Here is a 25240-nt window from a genome sequence, read left to right on the forward strand (position 1 = left end):
TTTTATAAATCCGTTATCAGACAGTGGCATCGAATGATTATGAATATGGTCTTTTGCCTGCTAATGCCTGCAATGCAGTGAAGAAAACCATATGACAACAATAACGTCTAATGTAACTGGCCCCTCTAACAGTACAACTGGCCCCAGCTTGGCCCCCCCAGTTGAAATGGTCTACAACTGGCACTGTGTTGTTGGTCTGGTAAAAAATGCAGTGAAAAACACTCCCTGCACTGCCGGTGAAGCCTGAGGTCTTGACAATATGCAACATAAGCAAAGGATGTGTTTTGTGTTCCTCTTTATGACCATGTTATAGGAAGCTGGTTAACTAACCAGTGAGTGGTCTGGTTGTGAAGTGGTTATACTTGAGTGTTGACTGATAAAAAAAAAGGGCAATTTTTTCCCCTTCTAGGGACAACAGATACTGTATGCTCAGATGATTGAATGACATGCCTGAGGAATTTGACTGTAGACTATGAGCAGTTAATGCAATAGAGTAGGAAAAAGCCCTCCCTCCCCCCTCCCTGTTCTGGGCTGTCTTCTCAATCTCGTTCCACCCCATGCTGGTTCTTCTGGTTGCCGCTTTCATCTCCCGTTCTTTATCATAGTAAACAATTTACATTCAATGTTAGTGACATGATGGCAGGTAGTCTAGTGGTTAGTGCGTTGGACTAGTAACCGAAAAGTTGCAAGATCGAGCTGACAAGGTAAAAATCTGTCGTTCTGCCCCTGAACAATGCAGTTAATCCACTGTTCCCCGGTAGGCCGTCATTATAAATAAGAATTTGTTCTTAACTGACTTGCCTAGTTAAAATAAATAAAAAAAATAGGTCTAGAATACATTCTGAATTACCAAAAACCTGGTTCCTTTCTTCTGGGGAGTTTTTCCTGCCCACTAGGATTGTATTGCTCTTTGGTGTTTGACAACTGCCGATTGTAAAATACATTTGAGAATTGTATTAGTTTGAGAATGTTAACCATAACCCATTTGAGAGCTGGTTTCTCAAAGATTAAGAAACACGTCACATGGAGAATCTTCATTGAACATTTTTAGTATAGGACTAGGCTTAAACTGTACCTTGGAAACAGGCCCTGGGTGAAAACATTCTCATTTGTTGCATGTCTTTGTTTTCTGGAGAACACAAGACTTTTTCCATTCCACCCCGTTCAGAAATATTGTATCTAATCCAAGGGTTTGTACGCCCCCTGGAGGACAAAGAAAATACTGCACCATCACCATATTCACCCACCCATCTACCCCCACCAAAAAGTATTGCTCATTTAAATACCAAAGCTGCCATTTTGTAGCCTTTGTTTTGAAACTAGCTCCAGACATGACTTGTTCTTATGTTACTCACTAAGAAAATTATTTAACATGATGAAATCAAAATATTTTCCAATTTCATAGAGCACATAAAACGTATACAAATGAAATCATATGCAAATATTCTCATTCATTATGAAAAAGGCTGGTCTAGAGCCCCACAGTGGTGTCCTAATACCCATAAAACCTAGTGGTCAAACAGGGAAATGGTTCCCATCATTTATCCACCAGTTTTTCCCACAGGAAAGGCTTAACCTGGCGTGATGTTTCGATAACCATGTAAATCTCTCACGGACGAGCTGATTTATCAATGTATTTGGCTCCACATTTACACTCTGGTTAGAAAATGCTAATTAGCATCAAAAAGTAGACACGCAAAACAAAAAATCCCTGCAAGCTCCTTGTACATCATCTCTAGCGGACATCTTTGCTATCGGATATTGTGTCAATTTAAAACATGCACAAGACAGTTCACAGAATTGTCCATTTATAGACAATGTAACCCAATTTATTCATTACAGTTAATCCAGAAATTCTTAGCTTTGCCTCAATAGTGGCAGTCTCGTCCAGATCAGGCATTTGTAGTTCATGATAGCCATGTTAGCAGATAATAGGCATTTCCTGATTGGGGGGGTAAATATATGTGAATATATTGATAACAGTCACCTTGTCCGAGAGAGATTTACACTGATATCAAAACGTCACGTCAGGGTAAGCCTACACGAAACACAGCCCTTATTTAAATGTTTTTAAAATCCCCTATGAGAAAAATGAATGGTGGAAAAATTATTGGAACCGCTAGGTTTTATGGGTATTATGACTCGTACTGTGGTACTCTATTTACTGTGATTATATACAGGACACAATTTAGGCACCCTTTATAAGGAATAGGGTAGCATTTGGGACAGAGACACTGTCACTGACTCACGGGGCCGAGGGACGGGAGAGAGTCACGGGGCCGAGGGACGGGAGACTATAGATGTAATTGTATTTATTTTTCACCACATTAAGGCTATAATGTACACAACCAATTATTTAATGGGCAGCAATCCAATTCTTTTTTACCCCATGTCCAGATTTCAGCTCCATGATAGAAACACCAAAACAATAAAATTACTGAATATTTTAACCGAATTAGCCTGGTCCCAGATCTGTTTGTGCTCTATCCAATTCCAATGCTCATTGTTAAGCCAAACATGACAATGACTGACAAGGGAGTCGGTATGATGGCTCAAACAGACTGGCACTCTGGCTAGAACTGAGAAGAGATTCAGGCTCAAGAGGTGAGGGGATACAACTCAAGGCCACAAAACAACAAAAAGAGTCAAGAAATCTACCATTCCTTTTTTGGGGGAATTCTATCACCAAAAACGGCATTGTGGAAAACATGTTTATTTGTCAACTCAAAACAAGCACTTCTGTTGGGACCATTGAGACAGAATCCACTCCTACTGAAGATCAGTTAGAGAAGGTCCAAGTGGAGTTTAAGGTGGTTGAATGTCCTTAGGTTAAGGTGTTGATGTATAGCGGCGGACGTATAGGGGTCATGGTGCCATCATCCTCCACGCTGCTCACTTGAAGCACTTGCCCTGGTTAAAGGGTTTGCCCACGTGTTTGAACTCTCCCTCCCAAGCAAAATACTCCTTGACCATGGTCTTGGTTTCGTTGCTGTCGGGGTCCAGTTTGCGCCAGGCGTAAGACTCGTAATCAATCTGCCAGTCATCAGACAACTACACAGGAGAGATGATAGGTGGTCAACTAACGGCAAGCATACAATCATTGAATTAACAATATCCCCACTATTAGGACAGAAGAATGATAAAACCTACAGGTTCAATGCTTGGTGAGACTATAACTAGATCAACCAAGTCACTTGTATATATGTACAGTGTGTGTAGATAGATAGATAGATATATACATACATACATACATACATACATACATACACACACACACAGACATACACACACACACAGATCTCCAAGGGAACATTTTCAATTCAGCCCCTGGGACCAGTTTCCCAGACACATTAAGTTCAGTCCAGAACTAAAAGCTTGGTCAATGGAACGTTTGAATTTTTTTGGTCCTGGACTACACTTAATCTATGTCTGGGAAACCAGTCCCCAGTGTCTCTCCAAGACTGTTCAGTTTAGTCAACTTTATTATCCCCCAGGGGGACTAACAGACAAGAATGGCCTAGTGAATGTCCTTCCACCCCAAGGGGAAAACAGAAACTCACAGTGAAAGCCAAGTCCTGTCCTCTGAAGATCCAGATTCCAGAAATGCTACTGTCGTTGTTCCCGCCGAACAGAATCACGCTGGCAAAGCCATTCTTGCGGAGTTTGTCAAGTCGCTGGAACATCCCTGAAAGACAAATCCTCTCTTAGAACACTGGCATTTTTACACCCTCAGACTCGCGACATTCAGTTTTTTGACAATGATCAATAGATGAGGAATCCTTGACTCTAAATACATGGCCGTAACGCTGCGTGCAAATTGAGATGGACTTGAATTTACGGTTGAGTCAGTTGTTTACATAACAGTATTGACGTACACCTGTCACTACTTTCTAAATTATTATTTGGGACTCTGATGCATGCCGAGCCTACGGACGGCTGTGTGGATCTGTGGGTGCCGAGCCTACGGACGGCTGTGTGGATCTGTGGGTGCAGAGCCTACGGACGGCTGTGTGGATCTGTGGGTGCAGAGCCTACGGACGGCTGTGTGGATCTGTGGGTGCAGAGCCTACGGACGGCTGTGTGGATCTGTGGGTGCAGAGCCTACGGACGGCTGTGTGGATCTGTGGGTGCAGAGCCTACGGACGGCTGTGTGGATCTGTGGGTGCAGAGCCTACGGACGGCTGTGTGGATCTGTGGGTGCAGAGCCTACGGACGGCTGTGTGGATCTGTGGGTGCAGAGCCTACGGACGGCTGTGTGGATCTGTGGGTGCAGAGCCTACGGACGGCTGTGGTAGCTATCTCACCCATGATGAGGTTGCAGCTCATGAAGGTCATGGTAAGCTCCTCGGGGTATTTGTACTCGCCGTACCAGATGGAGTAACCTTCCTTGTCAAAGTGTTCCCAGAAGTGGGGCACGGCTACAGTCAGAGTGTCCTCGTTAGAGTACTTCCTCTTAAACTCGTCCATGACAAATGCACTGCAGGGAGGAGGAGAGAGGAAGCAGGACACGAGGAGACTGAGTTAATAAGTGACTATGTAGTGTACACAGGTTGATATATATTGACTTTGGACCACTATAGTGAATGAGAGGTATAGAAGATTGTGTTATTAAACCCCAATCTGACCATGTACACAAACTATTGACCCAGTAGAGAAAAGAGGAGATTGAGTTATGAGCAGATCATGTAGGATACACAGGACTAAATATACCGAACAAAAATAAATATATTTTTAAAAAAACTACAAAGATTTTACTGAGTTATAGTTCCTAAGGAAATCAGTCAGTCAAAGTAAATGAATGAGGCCCTAACCTATGGATTTCACATGACTGGGAATACACAGATTATATTATATATATATAAACCAGTCAGTCTGGTGTGACCACCTCATGCAGCATGACATCTCCTTCACAGAGTTGATCAGGCTGTTGATTGTGGCCTGTTGAATGTTGTCCCACTCCTCTTCAATGGCTGTGCGAAGTTGCTGGAAATCAACAGGAACTGGAACACGTTGTACATGTCGATCCAGAGCATCCCAAACATACTCAATGGGTGACATGTCTGGTGAGTATACCGGCCATGGAAGAACAGGGACATTTTCAGCTTCCAGGAATTGTGTCCAGATCCTTGAGACATGGGGCTGTGCATTATCATGCTGAAACATGAGGTGATGAGGTGGATGAATGGTATGACAAGTGGCCTCAGGATCTCATCACGGTATCTCTGTGCATTCAAATTGATGTTGATAAAAGGCAATTGTTTTCATTGTCCGTAGTTTATGCCTGCCCATACCATAACCCCAATCTGTTGACAACGTTGACATCAGCAAACAGCGAGCCCACACAACGCCATACACGTGGTCTGTGGTTGTGAGGCCGGTTGGATGTACTGCCAAACTGTCAACAGCTCTGGTGGACATTCCCTGTAGTCAGCATACCAATTTCCCACTCCCTCAAAACTTGAGACATCTGTGGCATTCTTAACTCAATCTCTGCCTTTTGGGATACCTCCCAAATGGTACTGGGTTCCTTACGCAGTGCACAACTTCTGACCAGAGCCCTATGGAAATAGGGAGCCATTTGGGACAGCTTGAGTCTCTACACATACGGTCAAATAGTCAGCCAGAATCTTAAGCTCACCCTCTCCTCTGAAGCCAATATACACTGAAGAAAAATATTAAAACATGTAAATGTTTTGGTCCTATGTTACATGAGCTGAAGATAAAATATCACAGGAATGTTCCATACGCACAAAAAGCATCTCTAAAATGTTGTGCACAAATTTGTTTACATTCCTGTTAGTGAGCATTTCTCCTTTGGCAAGATAATCCATCCACCTGACAGGCGTGGCATATCAAGAAGCTGACTAAACAGCATGATCATTACACAGGTGCACCTTGTGCTTGGGGACAATAAAAGGCCACTCTAAAAAGTGCAGCTTTGTCACAACACAATGCCACAGATGTCTCAAGTTGAGGGAGCGTACAATTGGCATGCCGACTGCAGGAATATCCACCAGAGCTGTTGCCAGAGAATTGGATGTTTAACCTGTCAGGTGGCTGATTATCTTGGCAAAGGAGAAATGCTTACTAACAGGGAGAGAAATAAGCTTTTTGTGCATATGGAACATTTGTTGCTCTTTTATTTCAGCTCATGAAACCTGGGACCAACACATTTACATGTTACGTTTATATTTTTGTTCAGTATACAGTGCATTCGGGAAAGTATTCAGACCCCTTGACTTTTCACATTTCGTTACAGCCTTATCCTAAAAATTGATTTACTAAAATGTTTCCTCAATCTACACACAATACCCCATTAATGACTAAGCAAAAACAGGTTTTTAATTTTGTTTTGCAAATATAAACAGAAATACCTTATTTAAATAAGTATTCAGAACCTTTGCTATGAGACTCAAAATTGAGCTCAGGTGCATCCTGTTTCCATTGATCATCATTGAGATGTTTCTACAACTTGATTGTCCACCTGTGGTAAATTCAATTGTTTGGACATGATTTGGAAAGGCACACACCTGTCTATGTAAGGTCCCACAGTTGACAGTGTATGTCAGAGCAAAAACCAAGCCATGAGGTCGAAGGAATTGTCCGTAGAGCTCTGAGACAGGATTGTGTCGAGGCACAGATCTGCGGAAGGGTACCAAAAAATGTCTGCAGCATTAAAGGTCCCCAAGAACACAGTGGCCTCCATCATTGTTAAATGGAAGAAGTTTGGAACCACCAAGACTATTAGAAGAGCTGTCTGCCCAGCCAAACTGAGCAATAGGAGAAGGGCCTTGGTCAGGGAGGTGACCAAGAACCCGATGGTCACTCTGACAGAGCTCCAGAGTTCCTCTCTGGAGATGGGGAGAACCTTCTAGAAGGACAACCATTTCTGCAGCACTCCACCAATCAGGCCTTTATGGTAGAGTGGCCAGACAGAAGCCACTCCTCAGTAGAAGGCACATGACAGGTCGATTGGAGTTTGCCAAAAGGCACCCAAAGAACTCTCTGGTCAAATGAAACCTAGACTGAAGTCTTTGCCCTGAATGCCAAGCGTCACATCAGGAGGGAATCTGGCACCATCCCTACTGTGAAGCATGGTGGTGGCAGCATCATGCGGTGGAGATATTTATCAGCCGCAGGGACTGGGAGACTAGTCAGGATCGAGGTAAAGATGAACGGAGCAAAGTACAAAGAGTTCCTTGATGAAAACCTGCTCCATAGCACTCAGACTGGGGCGAAGGTATCCCTATGCTCACAGCCAAGACAACACAGGAGTGGCTTTGGGACAAGTCTCAATGTCCTTGAGTGGCCCAGCCAGATCCCGGAATTATACCCAATCGAATGTCTCTGGAGAGACCTGAAAATAGCACTTGAGAAGATCTGCAGAGAAGAACAGGAGAAACTTCCCAAATACAGGTGTGCCAAGCCTGTAGCGTCATACCCAAGAAGACTTGAGGCTGTAATCACTGCCAAAGTTGCTTCAACAAAGTACTGAGTAAAGGGTCTGAATACTTACGTCTGAAAACCTGTTTATGCTTTGTCATTATGGGGTAGTGTGTGTAGATTGATGAGGGGGAAAATAAAATATTGAATACATTTTAGAATAAGGCTGCAACATAACAATGTGGAAAAATTCAAGGGGTCTGAATACTTTCCGAAGGCACTGTATGTACACGTACATTTAGCAGGAGTAGCAATGAGGTTTACATCTCTTTTATGAGGGAGCCATGCACGTACAATTTATAAATACAATATAATACAAAACAAATATCCAAGATCACAAAACACACTCAAGTGTTTAAGTCAATTACACCAAGACCATGTCAAGCTCATCTTCCAAACAAATTAAAATCACAATATTTAGGCAAGTTAGCTGGCTAACTCATTGATCCAGATCATTCGTGTAACCCTCAGGTCTGATGTATGTGGACATATGATGTACCTCTTTGGCAGGTGAGCGAAGGGGTCCTTTGTTTTGGGTTCTGAAGCCAGAGCTGCTTCACACTCGTCCATTTCCTCCTCAGCAGGGGCAGCTTCCTTCTCTTCCTTCTTCTTCTTCTCCTGAGGTTTGCCTCCCTCCTTTCCAGCTTTCTCTTTCTTGGGGGGGGTGTCTTTCTTGGAAAGGCCGTCTTTCTTGGGCTGCATGTCAGAGAACTTCTTGGCTAGAGAATAAAGACATTCAATAACCAATCCAGTGTAGTGTACTACACCGAGTGTATCCTTGTGTTTGCATCTTTTAACATCAAAACAAAATGCTATTACCATTTGACAACAACATTAGCATACATCAGTGCTTTAACTGGGGCGTACCTGCACCGCTCATAAAATACTAACTATTGTCCCAGGTCTTCTAGTCAGATTATTGTAGATTGGGTCTACTTTAACCTGTGCCAAAGTCCTGCGTTATTCTCCCAAGGACTAGATTTCACAACGAGGTGGATGCCTTTGTCATGATAGTACGGTCTTGGGTGGGTGACAATTACTTCATATAAACACCTTTCAATCTTCTCCATGAAAGCAAACTCCAAATACTTGTCATTTAGAAATCTATCAAAAATGTGTAAATGTGCAGAAAATACAACACTATGCTTTATAGAAAAAAGTATTTTTGGATCATGGAACTAGAACAATCCTTAACGATAAGGTTGGTCCTTACGATCAAACTGAGCCATCTTGTCGCAGAGCTTGACCTCTCCGAGCACAGTCTTGAATTGGGGCTGGTTGACGCAGGTCTGGAACCAGCGGGTCACGTTGGGGAAAGGTTGGCGGAAGGAAGGCTCAAGGACCTACAGGAGGAGAGGGTAATTTAAAACCACCGTGGCCAGCTCCACTCCACCAAACCAACCACCGTGGCCAGCTCCACTCCACCAATCCAACCACCGTGGCCAGCTCCACTCCACCAATCCAAACCACCGTGGCCAGCACCACTCCACCAATCCAACCACCGTGGCCAGCACCACTCCACCAATCCAACCACCGTGGCCAGCACCACTACACCAATCCAACCACCGTGGCAAGCACCACTACACCAATCCAACCACCGTGGCCAGCACCACTACACCAATCCAACCACGTGGCCAGCACCACTACACCAATCCAACCACGTGGCCAGCACCACTACACCAATCCAACCACGTGGCCAGCACCACTACACCAATCCAACCACGTGGCCAGCACCACTACACCAATCCAACCACGTGGCCAGCACCACTACACCAATCCAACCACGTGGCCAGCACCACTACACCAATCCAACCACGTGGCCAGCACCACTACACCAAACCAACCACGTGGCCAGCACCACTACACCAAACCAACCACGTGGCCAGCACCACTACACCAAACCAACCACGTGGCCAGCTCTACTACACCAAACCAACCACGTGGCCAGCTCTACTACACCAAACCAACCACGTGGCCAGCTCTACTACACCAAACCAACCACGTGGCCAGCTCTACTACACCAAACCAACCACGTGGCCAGCTCTACTACACCAAACCAACCACGTGGCCAGCTCTACTACACCAAACCAACCACGTGGCCAGCTCTACTACTCTAAACCAACCACGTGGCCAGCTCTACTACACCAAACCAACCACGTGGCCAGCTCTACTACACCAAACCAACCACGTGGCCAGCTCTACTACACCAAACCAACCACGTGGCTAGCTCTACTACAATAAACCAACCACGTGGACAATGTATCCCAATCCACCGGGCAAGTTTGTATCTAGGGTTGATATGTGCAGTCCTAGTAGGTACTCCCTCGAGGAATGGACAGAGAAATACTAACCTTGGCCAAGTCATAGGACATCAAACCCACATCATCCGGTTTCCCGGACCCATATTAAATCATGGATTCAAAATCCTTCAATGGACTTTTCAATCTCCATTGAAAGTGTGTTGTAGTCCATCACTATGGTTACGGTCTCTGGTAAACCATCCTGAATGGAACACTAGTGTGTTCTAGTCCATCACTATGGTTACGGTCTGGTAAATTGTCCCCGTGTCAGTCCACCACAAGGGTTACTGTCTTGTAAATCGTCCCTGTGTTGTAGTCCATCACTAGGGTTACTGTCTCGTAAATCATCCGTGTTGTAGTCCATCACTAGGGTTACTGTCTCGTAAATCGTCCCTGTGTTGTAGTCCATCAATAGGGTTACAGTCTCGTAAATCATCCCTGTGTTGTAGTCCATCACTAGGGTTACTGTCTCGTAAATCGTCCCTGTGTTGTGGTCCATCACTAGGGTTACTGTCTCGTAAATCGTCCCTGTGTTGTGGTCCATCACTAGGGTTACTGTCTCGTAAATCGTCCCCATGTTTTAGTCCCAAAGTGCACTTAATAGGGAGCCAATTTGAGACATATCCTGTTTGTTAATAAATACAAGGGGTTCCCTGATTCAACAAACCATTGATTAGTTATCTGAAGCAAAATGTGTGCAATCCAACAGGTACTTTGAGGAATGGATAGGGGAAACACCAACCTAGACTAAGTCAGAGACATGAAGCCCTAGGGTATTCGCTGTCATAACAGTAAAAGAGAATATCAAACCTGTTTATAGAGCCAGATCATGCTGCAGGCCACGCTGATATCAGCCAGGCTGACTCGCTCTCCAACCAGGAAGGTCCTGGTGTTGAGGTGATGGTTGAGGACAGACAGAACCTTCTTTACCTCCTCCTTGGCCTGCTCTGTTGCCTGGAGGGGGGGGGGGGGGGGGGGGGTGTGATGCAATGCATTACAATTACCAATGGATACATTACATTGTACATGACTAGAGGCTACAGGGCAAGAGACATGGCACCGAATTGAGCCGAGTAGCACAGTTAACTAGAACAGATAAAGTAGCTCCTAAGACGCTTCATTAACAACTAGCCACCAAACCGCATTTCAATGAGTTGTTTTACTTACAGCGTGAAATGGATGGTCACGCTGCACATCTCAGATGATTCCTATTGCATCTGAATTAACATTCTCTAGGTGTTGTGAGAGAATCACCAGCAATACAGACGAAATAGTTATGTTTTCATTAACCACTTAGCTAGACAGCTAAGTAGCTACTAAATTAGTCAACCAAATGCACAACTGCAGAGCATTTAACATGTTTTACACAGTTACTAGTTATAGGATATCTAACTGGTCAACATTTAGGAGTGATTAGTACATGTCCTACAGTAATATCCCACAGGACTAATGTCCTGTAGTAATATCCCACAGGACTAGTGTCCTGCAGTAATATCCCACAGGACTAATGAAAGTATTATGGTCATTTATGAACATTTGAACATCTAGGCCATGTGCTGTTATAATCTCCACCCGGCACAGCCAGAAGAGGACTGGCCACCCCTCATAGCCTGGTTCCTCTCTAGGTTTCTTCCTAGGTTTTGGCCTTTCTAGGGAGTTTTTCCTAACCACCGTGCTTCTACACCTGCATTGCTTGCTGTTTGGGGTTTTAGGCTGGGTTTCTGTACAGCACTTTGTGATATCAGCTGATGTAAGAAGGGCTATATAAATAAATGTGATTATTATTCATGTCCTGCAGTAATATCCCACAGGACTAATGACAGTATTATTAATGTCCTGCAGTAATATCCCACAGGACTAATGACAGTATTATTAATGTCCTGCAGTAATATCCCACAGGACTAATGACAGTATTATTAATGTCCTGCAGTAATATCCCACAGGACTAATGACAGTATTATTAATGTCCTGCAGTAATAACCCAAAGGATTAATGACAGTATTATTAATGTCCTGCAGTAATATCCCACAGGACTAATGAGAGATATGCATTATTAATGTCCTGCAGTAATAACCCACAGGACTAATGACAGTATTATTCATGTCCTGCAGTAATAACCCACAGGACTAATGACAGTATTATTAATGTCCTGCAGTAATAACCCACAGGAATAATGACAGTATTATTCATGTCCTGCAGTAATATCCCACAGGACTAATGACAGTATTATTAATGTCCTGCAGTAATATCCCACAGGACTAATGACAATATTATTAATGTCCTGCAGTAATAACCCAAAGGATTAATGACAGTATTATTAATGTCCTGCAGTAATATCCCACAGGACTAATGAGAGATATGCATTATTAATGTCCTGCAGTAATAACCCACAGGACTAATGACAGTAGATATGTATTAATGTCCTGCAGTAATAACCCACAGGACTAATGACAGTAGATATGTATTAATGTCCTGCAGTAATAACCCACAGGACTAATGACAGTATTATTCATGTCCTGCAGTAATATCCCACAGGACTAATGACAGTATTATTCATGTCCTGCAGTAATATCCCACAGGATTAATGACAGTATTATTCATGTCCTGCAGTAATAACCCACAGGACTAATGACAGTAGATATGTATTAATGTCCTGCAGTAATAACCCACAGTACTAATGACAGTATTATTAATGTCCTGCAGTAATAACCCACAGGACTAATGACAGTAGATATGTATTAATGTCCTGCAGTAATAACCCACAGTACTAATGACAGTATTATTAAAGTCCTGCAGTAATAACCCACAGGACTAATGACAGTAGATATGTATTAATGTCCTGCAGTAATAACCCACAGGACTAATGACAGTAGATATGTATTAATGTCCTGCAGTAATAACCCACAGGACTAATGACAGTAGATATGTATTAATGTCCTGCAGTAATAACCCACAGTACTAATGACAGTATTATTAATGTCCTGCAGTAATAACCCACAGGACTAATGACAGTAGATATGTATTAATGTCCTGCAGTAATAACCCACAGTACTAATGACAGTATTATTAAAGTCCTGCAGTAATAACCCACAGGACTAATGACAGTAGATATGTATTAATGTCCTGCAGTAATAACCCACAGGACTAATGACAGTATTATTAATGTCCTGCAGTAATATCCCACAGGACTAATGACAGTATTATTAACCTCTCTGGGCTAGGTGGGACCTCAACAGCCAGTTGAATCCTGTGGCGGGTTATTCAAATACCTTAGAAATGCTATTACTTCCATTTCTCAAACATATGACTATTTTACAGCATTTTAAAGACAAGACTCTCGTTAATCTAACCACACTGTCCGATTTCAAAAAGGCTTTGCGGTGAAAACATAGATTATAATAATCTGAGGACAACGTCCCGCAAACACAAGCATTAGTAGCATTTTCCAACCAAGCATTAGCGTCACTAAAGTCAGAAATAGCAATAAAATAATCAATTACCTTTGAAGATCTTCTTTTGGTGATACAAAAGGCCCAATCTTCACAATAAATGGTCGTTTGTTCTATCAAATCCATTTTTATAGCATAACACGAAACATTTCCTAACCGGCTAGTGTCATGAATTCCGACTCCTTCAACTTTCGACGAAGCATTCGATGTAATTACTCCCGCTAAACACACGTTTATCCAGTCATGGTTGGCTTCATTGCAATCTCCTGTTTGCTAGTAACACAACCATACTTGATTGTTCTTTTTGCGGGACGTATTGACCGAAAATACCTGATTCGAACACACCTAACAATGACATTGCGCGCCAATGATATCACCAGTGCTTCGTTGATTGACTGTATTTCGGACCAATCACCACTGATCGTCTGGTGCAGCCCCATCACCTGCACCACCTGTTCAGTAACCCTCTGCTTTACAGCAGAAAGAGACTGCTATGGGCCATGGCACAAGCAGCACAATTTTGTGTAGAGGACTGAGGGTCCTCACAATACTGTACATTGAATGTATGTAAATAGTTACCCTTGTTATTAAACATTTTCAACATTTTATATTTGTATTTTTTTTGGTACTTTTTTTGAGGGGTGTGTTAGAATATAATTTTTGTATATAGTTTTTTACATCAAAATGTATCACTGGACCAATTTGGACACTTGGGTACATTTGTGTGGGACACCTGGGTGACTTCATGCTCAATGTCATGTAGCTCGCTCATTCCTGAAAATATGTTTCTGAAACTTTTCTCAGATACTGTTGCCCTCTTACATTCTGCATAGAAATTATCCCCAGCATCCTATCTGAATGTTTGGCTGTTCCTTTTCAGTTGAAAGATGGTGCAACAACAATAGAAACCAGAAAACGTATGTTTGTTTCCTTGTATTTTCTTCTACCAGATCTATTGTGTTATATTCTCCTACATTCAATTCACATTTCCACAAACTTCAGTGTTTCCTTTCAAATGAAACCAAGAAAATGCATATCCTTGCTACTGGGCCTGAGCTACAGACAGTTAGATTTGGGTATGTCTTTAGGCGGAAATTAAGAGAAGTGGGGGGGTAGCCCTAACAGGTTATTAATGTCCTGCAGTAATAACCCACAGGACTAATGCCAGTAGATAAGTATTACTGAACAAAAATATAGTACTATTTCTAAGTTACTATATACAGACACACACAAAGGAAATCATATTTTTTGGTGTAATAATAAAAATCATATTTTTGCTGGGAAAAATCTGACTGACTGGTAGATTTTTTATGTGGCTGGTGAAGAAAAAAAGTGAATTTCCCACCACCGACTGAGATATCATATACAGCAGGACTGGGCAACTCCAAGGCCTGATTGGAGTCACACTTCTTCATCAATAGCAAACAAAGCTGATTAATCAAATGTCATTCTAAACTGAAGATCATGATTAGGTGATTATTGGAGTCATGTGTTAGCTGGGGCCCTGGGGCCAAAACTGACAACAATCAGGCCCTCGAGGACTGGAATTACCCACCCCTGATCTACGGCATTAACTCCAATACAGAGGACCTAGAACAAACCTTTGAAATAGCATCAGTGATAAACAGTACATACCTGTTTGTTGAACTGCATGATTCCCAAAGTGGGGAAGACCCACGCAGAGGCTGGAGGGATGATTTCAGCATCAACAAAGCTCACCCACTGAAGCACCTGGGACTGGGCCTGGGGACTGCTGCCACGCAGGGCCTCATTGCTCACTGGAGGAGAAGACGGTACATACGATGAGAATGTGGGCACAGATCTTAACAAGGTAATGTCGTCCCCAAAGGGCAGTGAATCCAAGCGCTTTGGTGGACTTTTCAGACCAATGGCCTTTCTTAGAAAACAGTCCAGTCGTGACCTGTATCTCAGATCAAAACCCAGATACAGTATGCTAGCAGTAGGGCTTTTCCACTGCAGTGGTACTCCTTATAAAACACCCTGGTGTTGAACCAGAGAAATTCCACTGAAAAAGGATGGAACAAGTGAATCATGTAAACCAGGGCTGTCCACCCCATGTTCCTGGAGAGCTACTGTCCTGTAGGTTCTCACTCCATCCCTCATCTAACACACCTCATTTTAATAATTAGCTGGTTGAAAAGCAGAACCAGGTTAATTACAACTGGGGTTGGAGTGTAAACCTACAGGAGGGTAGCTCTCCAGGAACAGGGTTGGACAGCTCTGATCGAAACCGTTGTCATTGAGAAGGAAAAAGATTGAGTGTTCTGTGCTCTAACAGTTTTTATTTCTCCCCCTCAAATGATTTCAGCATTTACCAACGTTTAAGAAGCTTAGAGGTTAACAAACAATTTCCTTTTGTCTTCTGTGGGAGGTTTACCTATTTGTATTTATTATAGATCCCCATTAGCTGCTGACAAAGCAGCAGCTACTCTTCCTGGGGTCCAGCAAAATTAAGGCAGTTAACCTCTTGACGGTCGCCTAGGATAGGGGGCGCCACAGCGCATTTTGAAAAAAATGTGTGCCCATTTTAAACGGCCTACTACTCAAACTCAGAAGCTAGGAAATGCATATAATTAATACTTGTGGATAGAAAACACCCTAAAGTTTCTAAAACTGTTTGAATGGTGTCTGTGAGTATAACAGAACTCATATGGCAGTCAAAACCCCGACACAGATCGAAACAGGAAGTGGAATTCTGAATTGCGGACTCAACTTCATCACGTTGCCTATTAATCACACCGTGAGCTATGGTTCATTGAGCACTTCCTATTGCTTCCACTAGATGTCCCCAGTCTTTACAAAGTGATTTGAGTCTCCTACTGTGAAAACTGACAGAATGACACGCTGTGGAACGTGGTCACACGGAGAGGGCCATCACCATTATGACGCCGGCGCCCCTGGCTACCCTCCCCTTTTGAAACGTTTATAAAGACAATGCAATCGTCCCCCTTGAATCTTATTGGAGCTCTGGTTGAAAAAGGCCCTAAAGATTTATGTTATACAACGTTTGACATGTTTGAACAAACCTAAATAAGAAAAAAATGCATTTTGTTGAAAGAATAGTCCCGCGGCCACGGAGCTTTTGGTGCAGCCTTCAGAACGCGCTAACAACAACAAGCTAATGGAACATAAAGGATGAACTTTTTCGAACGAAAATACATTTGTTGTGGACCTTGGATTCCTGGAAGTGCCTAAGGATGAAGATAATCAAAGGTATTGACAAAAGTATACAAGACTAGATTTGATATGCGATTGTTCCAAGATGGCGCTGACCTGTATTGCTAGCCTATTGTTCTGAGTATCGCATCCCCTTTTATCGCAAAGTGTGATTACCCAGTAAAGTTATTTTTAAATCTGGCATTACAGGTGCTTTCAAGAGATATTCATCTATAAATCTTGGAATGACAATATTACATTTTAAAAATGTTTTCGAATAGTAATTTAGTAAATTGTAGCGCTGTTTCATCGGATGCATTTGAGGGAAAATAGTCAATGTTACGCAACGATGTAAAATGCTGTTTTTATATATAAATATGAACTTTATCAAACAAAAGAATGCATGTATTGTGTAACATGATGTCCTAGGAGTGTCATCTGATGAAGTTTGTAAAAGGTTAGTGCTGCATTTAGCTGTTTTTTGGTTATTTGTGATGCATGTGGTTGGTTGGAAAATGGCTATGTGGCTACTTTTACGATATACTCCTCTAACATAATCTAATGTTTTGCTTTTGCTGTAAAGCCTTTTTGAAATCGGACAACGTGGTTCGATTCAGGAGAGGTGTATCTATAAAACGATATAATTTGAAAAAATATATATTAAATTTTGTTATGCTAATGGCGATAGGATTTTTCGCTGGATGTCCGTCCTGAGGCCGCACAGGGGTTAAAAACATTACATTCAGAGATTTCACAACACACTGTGTGCCCTCAGGCCCCTACTCAACCACTACCACATATATACAGTACTAAATCCATGTGTATGTATCGTGCGTATGTTGTTATTGTGTGTGCAAGTGTCGGTGCCAATCTTTGTGATGCTTCACAGTCCCTGCTGTTCTATAACGTGTTTATCTGTTTTTTAAATCTACATTTTACTGCTTGCGTCAGTTACTTGATGTGAAATAGAGTTCCATGTAGTCGTGTCTCTATGTAGTACTGTGCGCCTCCCATAGTCTGTTCTGGACTTGGGGACTGTGAAGAGACCCCTTGTGGCATGTCTTGTGGGGTATGCATATGGGGTGTCTGAGCTGTGTGCCAGTAGTTTAGACAGACAGCTCAGTGCATTCAACATGTCAATACCTCTCATGAATAAAACCTAGAACCTTGTCATGGAGAAAACACACCAGGACCTCAAGCCATCTGTTCTCTAACACACGGTTTTCCTAAACACAGTCATGGGGTTCCCCCCTGGGAGCACGTTTTGCTTTTTGTCCCAGCTGATTCAAATAATCAAATGCTTAATGAGTTGGTTATTTGGATCAGCTGTGTAGTGCTGGAACCAAAACAAACAAATGTGGGAACCACGGGTGGGGGGGGGGGGGGGGGGGAAACACACGCTAGCGGGAACCACAGGGGGGAACGCTAGCAGGAACCACGGGGTGGGGGGGGGACGCTAGCTGGAACCACGGGGTGGGGGGGACGCTAGCTGGAACCACGGGGTGGGGGGGACGCTAGCAGGAACCACGGGGTGGGGGGGACGCTAGCAGGAACCACGGGGTGGGGGGGACGCTAGCAGGAACCACGGGGTGGGGGGGACGCTAGCAGGAACCACGGGGTGGGGGGGACGCTAGCAGGAACCACGGGGTGGGGGGGACGCTAGCAGGAACCACGGGGTGGGGGGGACGCTAGCAGGAACCACGGGGTGGGGGGGACGCTAGCAGGAACCACGGGGTGGGGGGGACGCTAGCAGGAACCACGGGGTGGGGGGGGACGCTAGCAGGAACCACGGGGTGGGGGGGACGCTAGCAGGAACCACGGGGTGGGGGGGGACGCTAGCAGGAACCACGGGGTGGGGGGGGGACGCTAGCAGGAACCACGGGGTGGGGGGACGCTAGCAGGAACCACGGGGTGGGGGGACGCTAGATGGAACCACGGGGTGGGGGGACGCTAGCAGGAACCACGGGGTGGGGGTGGGGGGACGCTAGCAGGAACCACGGGGTGGGGGGGAAGCTAGATGGAACCACGGGGTGGGGGGGGACGCTAGCAGGAACCACGGGGTGGGGGGGGGACGCTAGCAGGAACCACGGGGTGGGGGGGGGGGGGACGCTAGCAGGAACCACCGGGTGGGGGGAACACTAGCAGGAACCACCGGGTGGGGGGAACACTAGCAGGAACCACCGGGTGGGGGGAACACTAGCAGGAACCACCGGGTGGGGGGAACACTAGCAGGAACCACCGGGTGGGGGGAACACTAGCAGGAACCACCGGGTGGGGGGAACACTAGCAGGAACCACCGGGTGGGGGGAACACTAGCAGGAACCACCGGGTGGGGGGAACACTAGCAGGAACCACCGGGTGGGGGGAACACTAGCAGGAACCACCGGGTGGGGGGAACGCTAGCAGGAACCACGGGGTGGGGGGGACGGTAGCAGGAACCACGGGGTGGGGGGGACGCTAGGATGAACCACGGGGTGGGGGGGACGCTAAGATGAAACACGGGGGGGGGGGGGGGACGCTAGGATTAACCACGGGGTGGGGGGGGACGCTAGCAGGAACCACGGGGTGGGGGGGAACACTAGCAGGAACCACGGGGTGGGGGGGACGCTAGGATGAACCAAGGGGAGGGGGGGGGACGCTAGGATGAACCACGGGGAGGGGGGGGACGCTAGCAGGCTAGGATGAACCACGGGGAGGGGGGGGACGCTAGGATGAACCACAGGGTGGGGGGGGGGGGGCACGCTAGGATGAACCACGGGGAGGGGGGGGGACGCTAGCAGGAACCACAGGGTGGGGGGGGGACGCTAGGATATGGCAGCTGCACAGATCCAGAGATCTTTGACTGAAAACAAAGCAGAAAGAACCCCCGTGTCTCCTTATTAAAATCAGCCACTTCGATAACTAACAAGAAACCAAATACACAGCTGGAGACTATAGCACATCTTAAGACAGTTATAAGATACGAAACATTATGTAGTGAATTACTTCACCTCAGGTGCACCACACAACACAGACTCACTGATAAGACGTACAACACTCTATTCACCAGCTCAGGCTGTTCTGGGGGAACTACGGTGAGCTTCAATGACTAATAATGTGACAGGCAAAATGAATAACGAGATCTGTCGTTAATCTCCTGTGCGTACTGCACAAGTTGACTGCAGGTATTTACTTAAGTGTCTACAAAAGATTCAAATCTATTGAAAAACTAAAACTAAAATAGTTTGCAATATTGACGGTATATGGAAACCATCCTGTGGGTATACAGCCCAAAACACCCAATGCAACCAACCAAGTTCATGATTGGCAGCTGATTAGTAGAATTAGGTGTTCAATTAGGACATTTGGAAACCAAACCCTGTATGAGGGCTGCTATGGAGGAGGGTAGCTGTCTTAAAGGATCAAAACAATTCACAGGGATGTAAACTGCTGAGGGCACAAAAAGGTCACTTTTTTTTTGCACTCAAACATGCAAAAAATGTAATATATGAAATCGCTGCTAGGGTGAAATGCAGGTTAACTAATTAAACAAAGAATGTAATCTACATGATCAGTCTCTGTGTGTAAAATAAAAAGTGGTTCATGTGAACCGAGCTCACAGCAAAAAAATGTAACAAAAGCAATCTAATGTTATTTGTTGCCAAGACATTACTGCAAATGACATAACAGGACGCTCGTTACCACGACAGCCTTTATAACAGGACGCTCGTTACCACGACAGCCTTTATAACAGGACGCTCGTTACCACGACAGCCTTTATTATAGAACTGTTGTTACCACGACAGCCTTTATAACTGAACGCTTGTGACCATATGCAAAGTCATTTATTTGATTAGTTTGAGTATTTTCAACACCTGTCCCTAGACGGGCGACAAGAACCATTTTGTCTTCTTTATGGGAAAATACAGCATTGATATGAAACTCATGTTCAATCTAGCTCGGGCAGCAGTCTGTGCCATCGTGCCACACCTTGCCGTGTTTGGCATGACGAGGAATTGATATGACAGCACATATCTGGGATCAGGCTACGTTCAACCCATAAGTCTTAAAATAGTCTGTTTACATCTGATGCTCAGGGTTAAAAAGCTCAATAAAACTTCATGATTATTTCAGGTGAAGAAATTCAAATCATCATTGCATCATACAAACTATTTTAGGAATATAAGCCTACTACCACAGACAATACAAAATATTATCGTCCAAGTTCAAGGATATGTACACGGTAAGCAGGTAGCCTAGCGGTTGGCCAGTAACCGAAAAGTCGCAGGTTCAAATCCCTGAGGTGACTAGGTGAAAAATCTGTTTATGTGCCCTTGAGCAAGGCACTTAACCCTAATTGCTCCTGTAAATTGCTCTGGATGCGCTTCTGCTAAATGACTAAAATGGAAACCATGGTAGTATGCAAAGTCACACCCTATTACCAGTATAGGGTCCTGGTAAAGTAGAACGCTCGTGACCACGACAACCTTTATAACAGAACGCTTGTCACCACGACAACCTTTATAACAGAACTCTTGGAGAAAAGAACATATTTAAGTAGAAATAGAATGAAACTAAGAGGGATTAAAGTAATCCTTCTAACCCCCCCCCTTAAAAGATTTAGATGCACTATTGTAAAGTGGTTGTTCCACTGGATATCATAAGGTGAATGCACCAATTTGTAAGTCGCTCTGGATAAGAGCGTCTGCTAAATGACTTAAATGTAAATGTAATTGTTGTTTTATTATAGTGGCCACTATAGTAGACATTGATCAAGTGCACAAGGCTACATGTGTGCAAAAATAACATTCACTGAGTAAAACATGGAATAATCCCCCCTCACTCACACGTGTTACACTGTCAAATTCAACACAACTAAAACAATATATTTGGGCTACACTGCACATTATTACATTGTACACTTTCTGCCTGTGGACATCTCTACTATGTTCCAGCACAGCATGATACCCATTGTTGGCATAATTGATCTCTTTCAGGCAGAGTACACCTGGCATAGCCCTTTTTATTGAAAAGGTGAGAAAGGGAAAGTGCGTGGTGTTCCTTTCACCTCTATAGTGGAATCCATCTTATTAAGCCAGGCCCAGCTCCAGCTACACTTGATCCCTGAATCCACCTGTTTAACAAGCAACACCTCATTTTCAACTAATTCTCTCATTCTGAAAATTAACCACATACTTTAGAGGGAAAATATTAGTTCACAGATAGTAGTTAGTTCGTTAGCAACTAACGCGTTATAACTTGAGGAACGGCAAGGAGTCGCATAGCAGTTAATACTATAGCGAATTGGTCAGGTTACTAACGTTAGCTCATCTGATGTTGTAATGTTAGCTAGCTAACGTTAGCTGTCTGACTTTATGAGCCAGATAATTTTCACACCATAAACTCAATTATTTGATCAGTTAAGTTGGCTAATGTTGCTCAACATTTCTCTGGCTAGCTAACGGCGAATTCGATCCAGCTAGCAAGATACTTCAAAATGCTAACAATACTTGTTCCACCACTGTCTCCCTCACCTCAAACTTCCCAAATGCCAGTTATTTTTTGGCGGTTACAGCTCATGAAGTACTGCTTCATCACCTTCTCACCCCGGTCTCCGTGGTCAGGCCTGTCACCTACCTCTTCGTTAATCTTCAGGGGACGCACTGCTGTAACTGACAAACTGCCTTTCCACTCTCCTACTGTCTTTCCATAGCGTGTGCTGATGCTGTAACTAGCAAATTGGTCGTCTCTTCTCTCTTCAGTCGTGTGCTGCATTCTGTTATGTCAAATGATTGACTGAGCCTTGGATACAGCCAGTATTGCTCCAAACGCACATCACTTGTTCGCTTAGAGCCAGTAGTGATCCACCCCCGAAAAACTTTTCTCATCGAATCTACACAAATCACGTAGGTCACCTATTTTGGATTCAAAACTGTACATTTTACCAAAAGGTGACTAGTTTGCATCCCCGAATTAATCTTCAAACACTTTCAGTCCACATAAAATGCAGAAGGGCTAGAGTCCATAATGCCACCATATTCCCTATAGTGTGCACTACCCTATGGCCTCCGGTCAAAGATAGTGCACTATTGTATATAGAGGATTGGGTGCCATTTGGGACGAACACAGAAAAGGATGGGATGTGAAACGCAGACTTACGGTAGTGAGCAATGGCATTACTCTCGAAAAGACAGAAGCCATCATCGCCCTGAAAAGCTGGAACCTGTTGAGGTGGACAGTAAAAACAAAACAAAAACAAAAAAAATCAGTAATTTATTTGATTAGTTTGAGTCTATTTTCAACACCTGTCCCTAGACGGGCGACAACCACCATTTTGTTTTCTTTATGGGAAAATACAGCATTGATATGAAACTCATGTTCAATCTAGCTCGGGCAGCAGTCTGTGCCATCGTGCCACACCTTGCCGTGTTTGGCATGACGAGGAATTGATATGACAGCACATATCTGGGATCAGGCTACGTTCAACCCATAAGTCTTAAAATAGTCTGTTTACATCTGATGCTCAGGGTTAAAAAGCTCAATAAAACTTCATGATTATTTCAGGTGAAGAAATTCAAATCATCATTGCATCATACAAACTATTTTAGGAATATAAGCCTACTACCACAGACAATACAAAATATTATCGTCCAAGTTCAAGGATATGTACACGGTAAGCAGGTAGCCTAGCGGTGGGCCAGTAACCGAAAAATCGCAGGTTCAAATCCCTGAGGTGACTAGGTGAAAAATCTGTTTATGTGCCCTTGAGCAAGGCACTTAACCCTAATTGCTCCTGTAAGTTGCTCTGGATGCGCTTCTGCTAAATGACTAAAATGGAAACCATGGTAGTATGCAAAGTCACACCCTATTACCAGTATAGGGTCCTGGTAAAGTAGTGCACTGTGTAGGGAATAGGGTACCGTTTAAGACGCATCCCAGTACAAAATGGATGCTGAAACTGACCTTGCCCAAGGGGAAGTTGTTGAGGAAGGCAGGGGTACGGTTCGTCTGCCCAAAGGTGAAGGCAGGGGCGCTGCTGGCCACCTTAAGAGAGACGAGATGATACTTTATTAATCCCAAGAGAAATTAGACTGCATTTACTCAGGCAGTCTAATTCTGATTTTCTTTCCTCCCAATTATGGCCAAAATAGCTGATTGGTCAAATGACCAATTAGTGGAAAAAGATCAGAATTGGGCTGCCTGTGTAAACAGAGTAAGTTTGTCATCGTTACAGCCATAGTAAAAAACAATATAAATACATTTAAAAACAAATCACAGGACAATAAGAATAAATACATATGATAAGGCAGGTTAAACGTGTAGGTTAAACCTGTAGTACCTTGAGGCGTGCACCGCTGTACTGGGCTGCAATCTGAGCCTTGAAGGCTCTCCAGTTCTCTGGATATGTGTACAGAGTCTGTGGAAGGGAGAAAAGAGAGAGAACAATCACAACTTAATTAAAAATGGGAAGGAAAACCATGTACACAGCAGTGCTTCTAGATCCAGGTGGTGGTGGTTTAGGAAGGAACTAGACGAAGCTACACAACTATGGGTTTCTAACAGTAGGCTATATAGGGTGTCCAATCAAAACCACCTTTTAACCAATAGGTCAAATAATATAACAAAAGTAATTGAGTTTTTACCCTTTTAGGATTAGGGTGACTTAATAATCAACGGAGGCCAGAGAGAAATAAAGTGGTCAACAACAACAACAAAACATTTGGAAAATAGCATAGCGTCAGCGAGGCTGGGCTGGAGTTAAGGCTAACTGACAGGCTCACCATTTAACTCTACATCTTTCTTCTCGAATCCCACAGACATAAAAGAGGTAAGACATACCAAACAAAATTATAAACAGACAAAAAAAATCTGGCAACAGCTCTGGTGGATCCCTGTAGTCAGCATGCCAATTGCAAACTCTCAAATCTTGAGACATTTGTGGTGTGTATCAAAACAGCACATTTTAGAGTGGACATTAGCTTGTCCCCAGCATAAGGTCCACCTGTGTAATGATCATGCTGTTTGATCAGCTCCTTGATATGCCACATCTGTCAGGTAAATGGATTATCTTGACAAAGGAGAAATGCTTACTAACAGGAACGTAAACAAACGTGTGCACAACATTTAAGAGAATTCCGGTTTTAGGGCGTACGGAAAATGTCTGGGAACGTTTATTTCAGCTCATGAAACATAGAACAAACACCGTACGTTTACATTATTGTTCAGTTTAACGTTAGTCACAAGTAAGCTACCAATAGACTCCGGATGGCAATATTTGGATGCTTTGATCAGAAAATTAAAGTTGTAAATATGCCTTGACACGCAGAAGGTATACATTCGACTGCAAGGAAATATCATTCATTCGTCACGGACTCTGAAAAAAACCAACGTGGCATAAGGCACGGAAAGAGGCGTCATTTAACCACCACCCAAGCTATTATGCTGCATCGTCAAGAAAGACTGAAAAGGGGTACAAATAAACATGGCAATATAGTTTAAAGGGCATAAATATTTCAGATGCACTAAAAAGTAGCGGAGACGTGGATGGATGGGGCTGATATTGTACAGATGGTTGTTAAAACGCAAGTAATAATTGTGTGACAAGGCACCTCTCCAGTTCACTCACCCCTGCCGCCATCTTTAGGACGAGAGAAAGAACGTGGTCGCGCACCAGTGACGTATGTACTGCCAGTTCGGGCGCGTCGCTGAAATCAAACTTTTAACTGAAAAGAAATAATTTTTTTTCCCAAATAAGAAAATATGGGCACGACTTTACATTTACACAATAAAATTATTACATTTTTCTACGTAGGTTTCAATTAATTTCCATTGATTGAACATGATGGATAACTATTCTATTTGTTGTGTGCATTATCATTTGAAAAAGCACAA

General features: G+C 43.8%; 1 protein-coding gene and 2 non-coding genes across 4 annotated transcripts; all 3 read right to left on the bottom strand.

The window, feature by feature from the left end:
- Positions 1-1791: 1791 nt before the first annotated feature.
- On the bottom strand, positions 1792-25054 carry eef1g (eukaryotic translation elongation factor 1 gamma). Of its 2 annotated transcripts, NM_001141640.1 has the most exon segments (11): positions 1792-3051; positions 3561-3685; positions 4305-4477; positions 7943-8162; positions 8657-8786; positions 10554-10697; positions 14828-14970; positions 22508-22571; positions 23312-23392; positions 23688-23765; positions 24975-24989. In NM_001141640.1, coding segments are annotated over 11 exon segments (1329 nt in total). In that variant the 5' UTR covers positions 24987-24989; the 3' UTR covers positions 1792-2892.
- LOC123724155 (small nucleolar RNA SNORD36) lies at positions 20437-20509 on the bottom strand. The gene has a single exon (XR_006756835.1). It is a non-coding gene; the product is annotated as a small nucleolar RNA SNORD36 (small nucleolar RNA).
- On the bottom strand, positions 22867-22939 carry LOC123724156 (small nucleolar RNA SNORD36). The gene has a single exon (XR_006756836.1). It is a non-coding gene; the product is annotated as a small nucleolar RNA SNORD36 (small nucleolar RNA).
- Positions 25055-25240: the final 186 nt, after the last annotated feature.

The sequence above is a fragment of the Salmo salar genome, chromosome 09, assembly GCF_965601325.2.
Source record: "Salmo salar chromosome 09, fSalSal1, whole genome shotgun sequence".
Classification (NCBI taxonomy): Eukaryota; Metazoa; Chordata; class Actinopteri; order Salmoniformes; family Salmonidae; genus Salmo; species Salmo salar.

Bases quoted from the DNA above. Each gene is read 5' to 3' on its own strand.
- eef1g (XM_082955472.1), bottom strand. The intron at 22,572-23,311 runs GTCAGTTTCAGC...CCACCTCAACAG, and splicing joins ACAACTTCCCCTTGGGCAAG to GTTCCAGCTTTTCAGGGCGA. The intron at 10,698-14,827 runs GTATGTACTGTT...CCCCCCCTCCAG, and splicing joins TCATGCAGTTCAACAAACAG to GCAACAGAGCAGGCCAAGGA.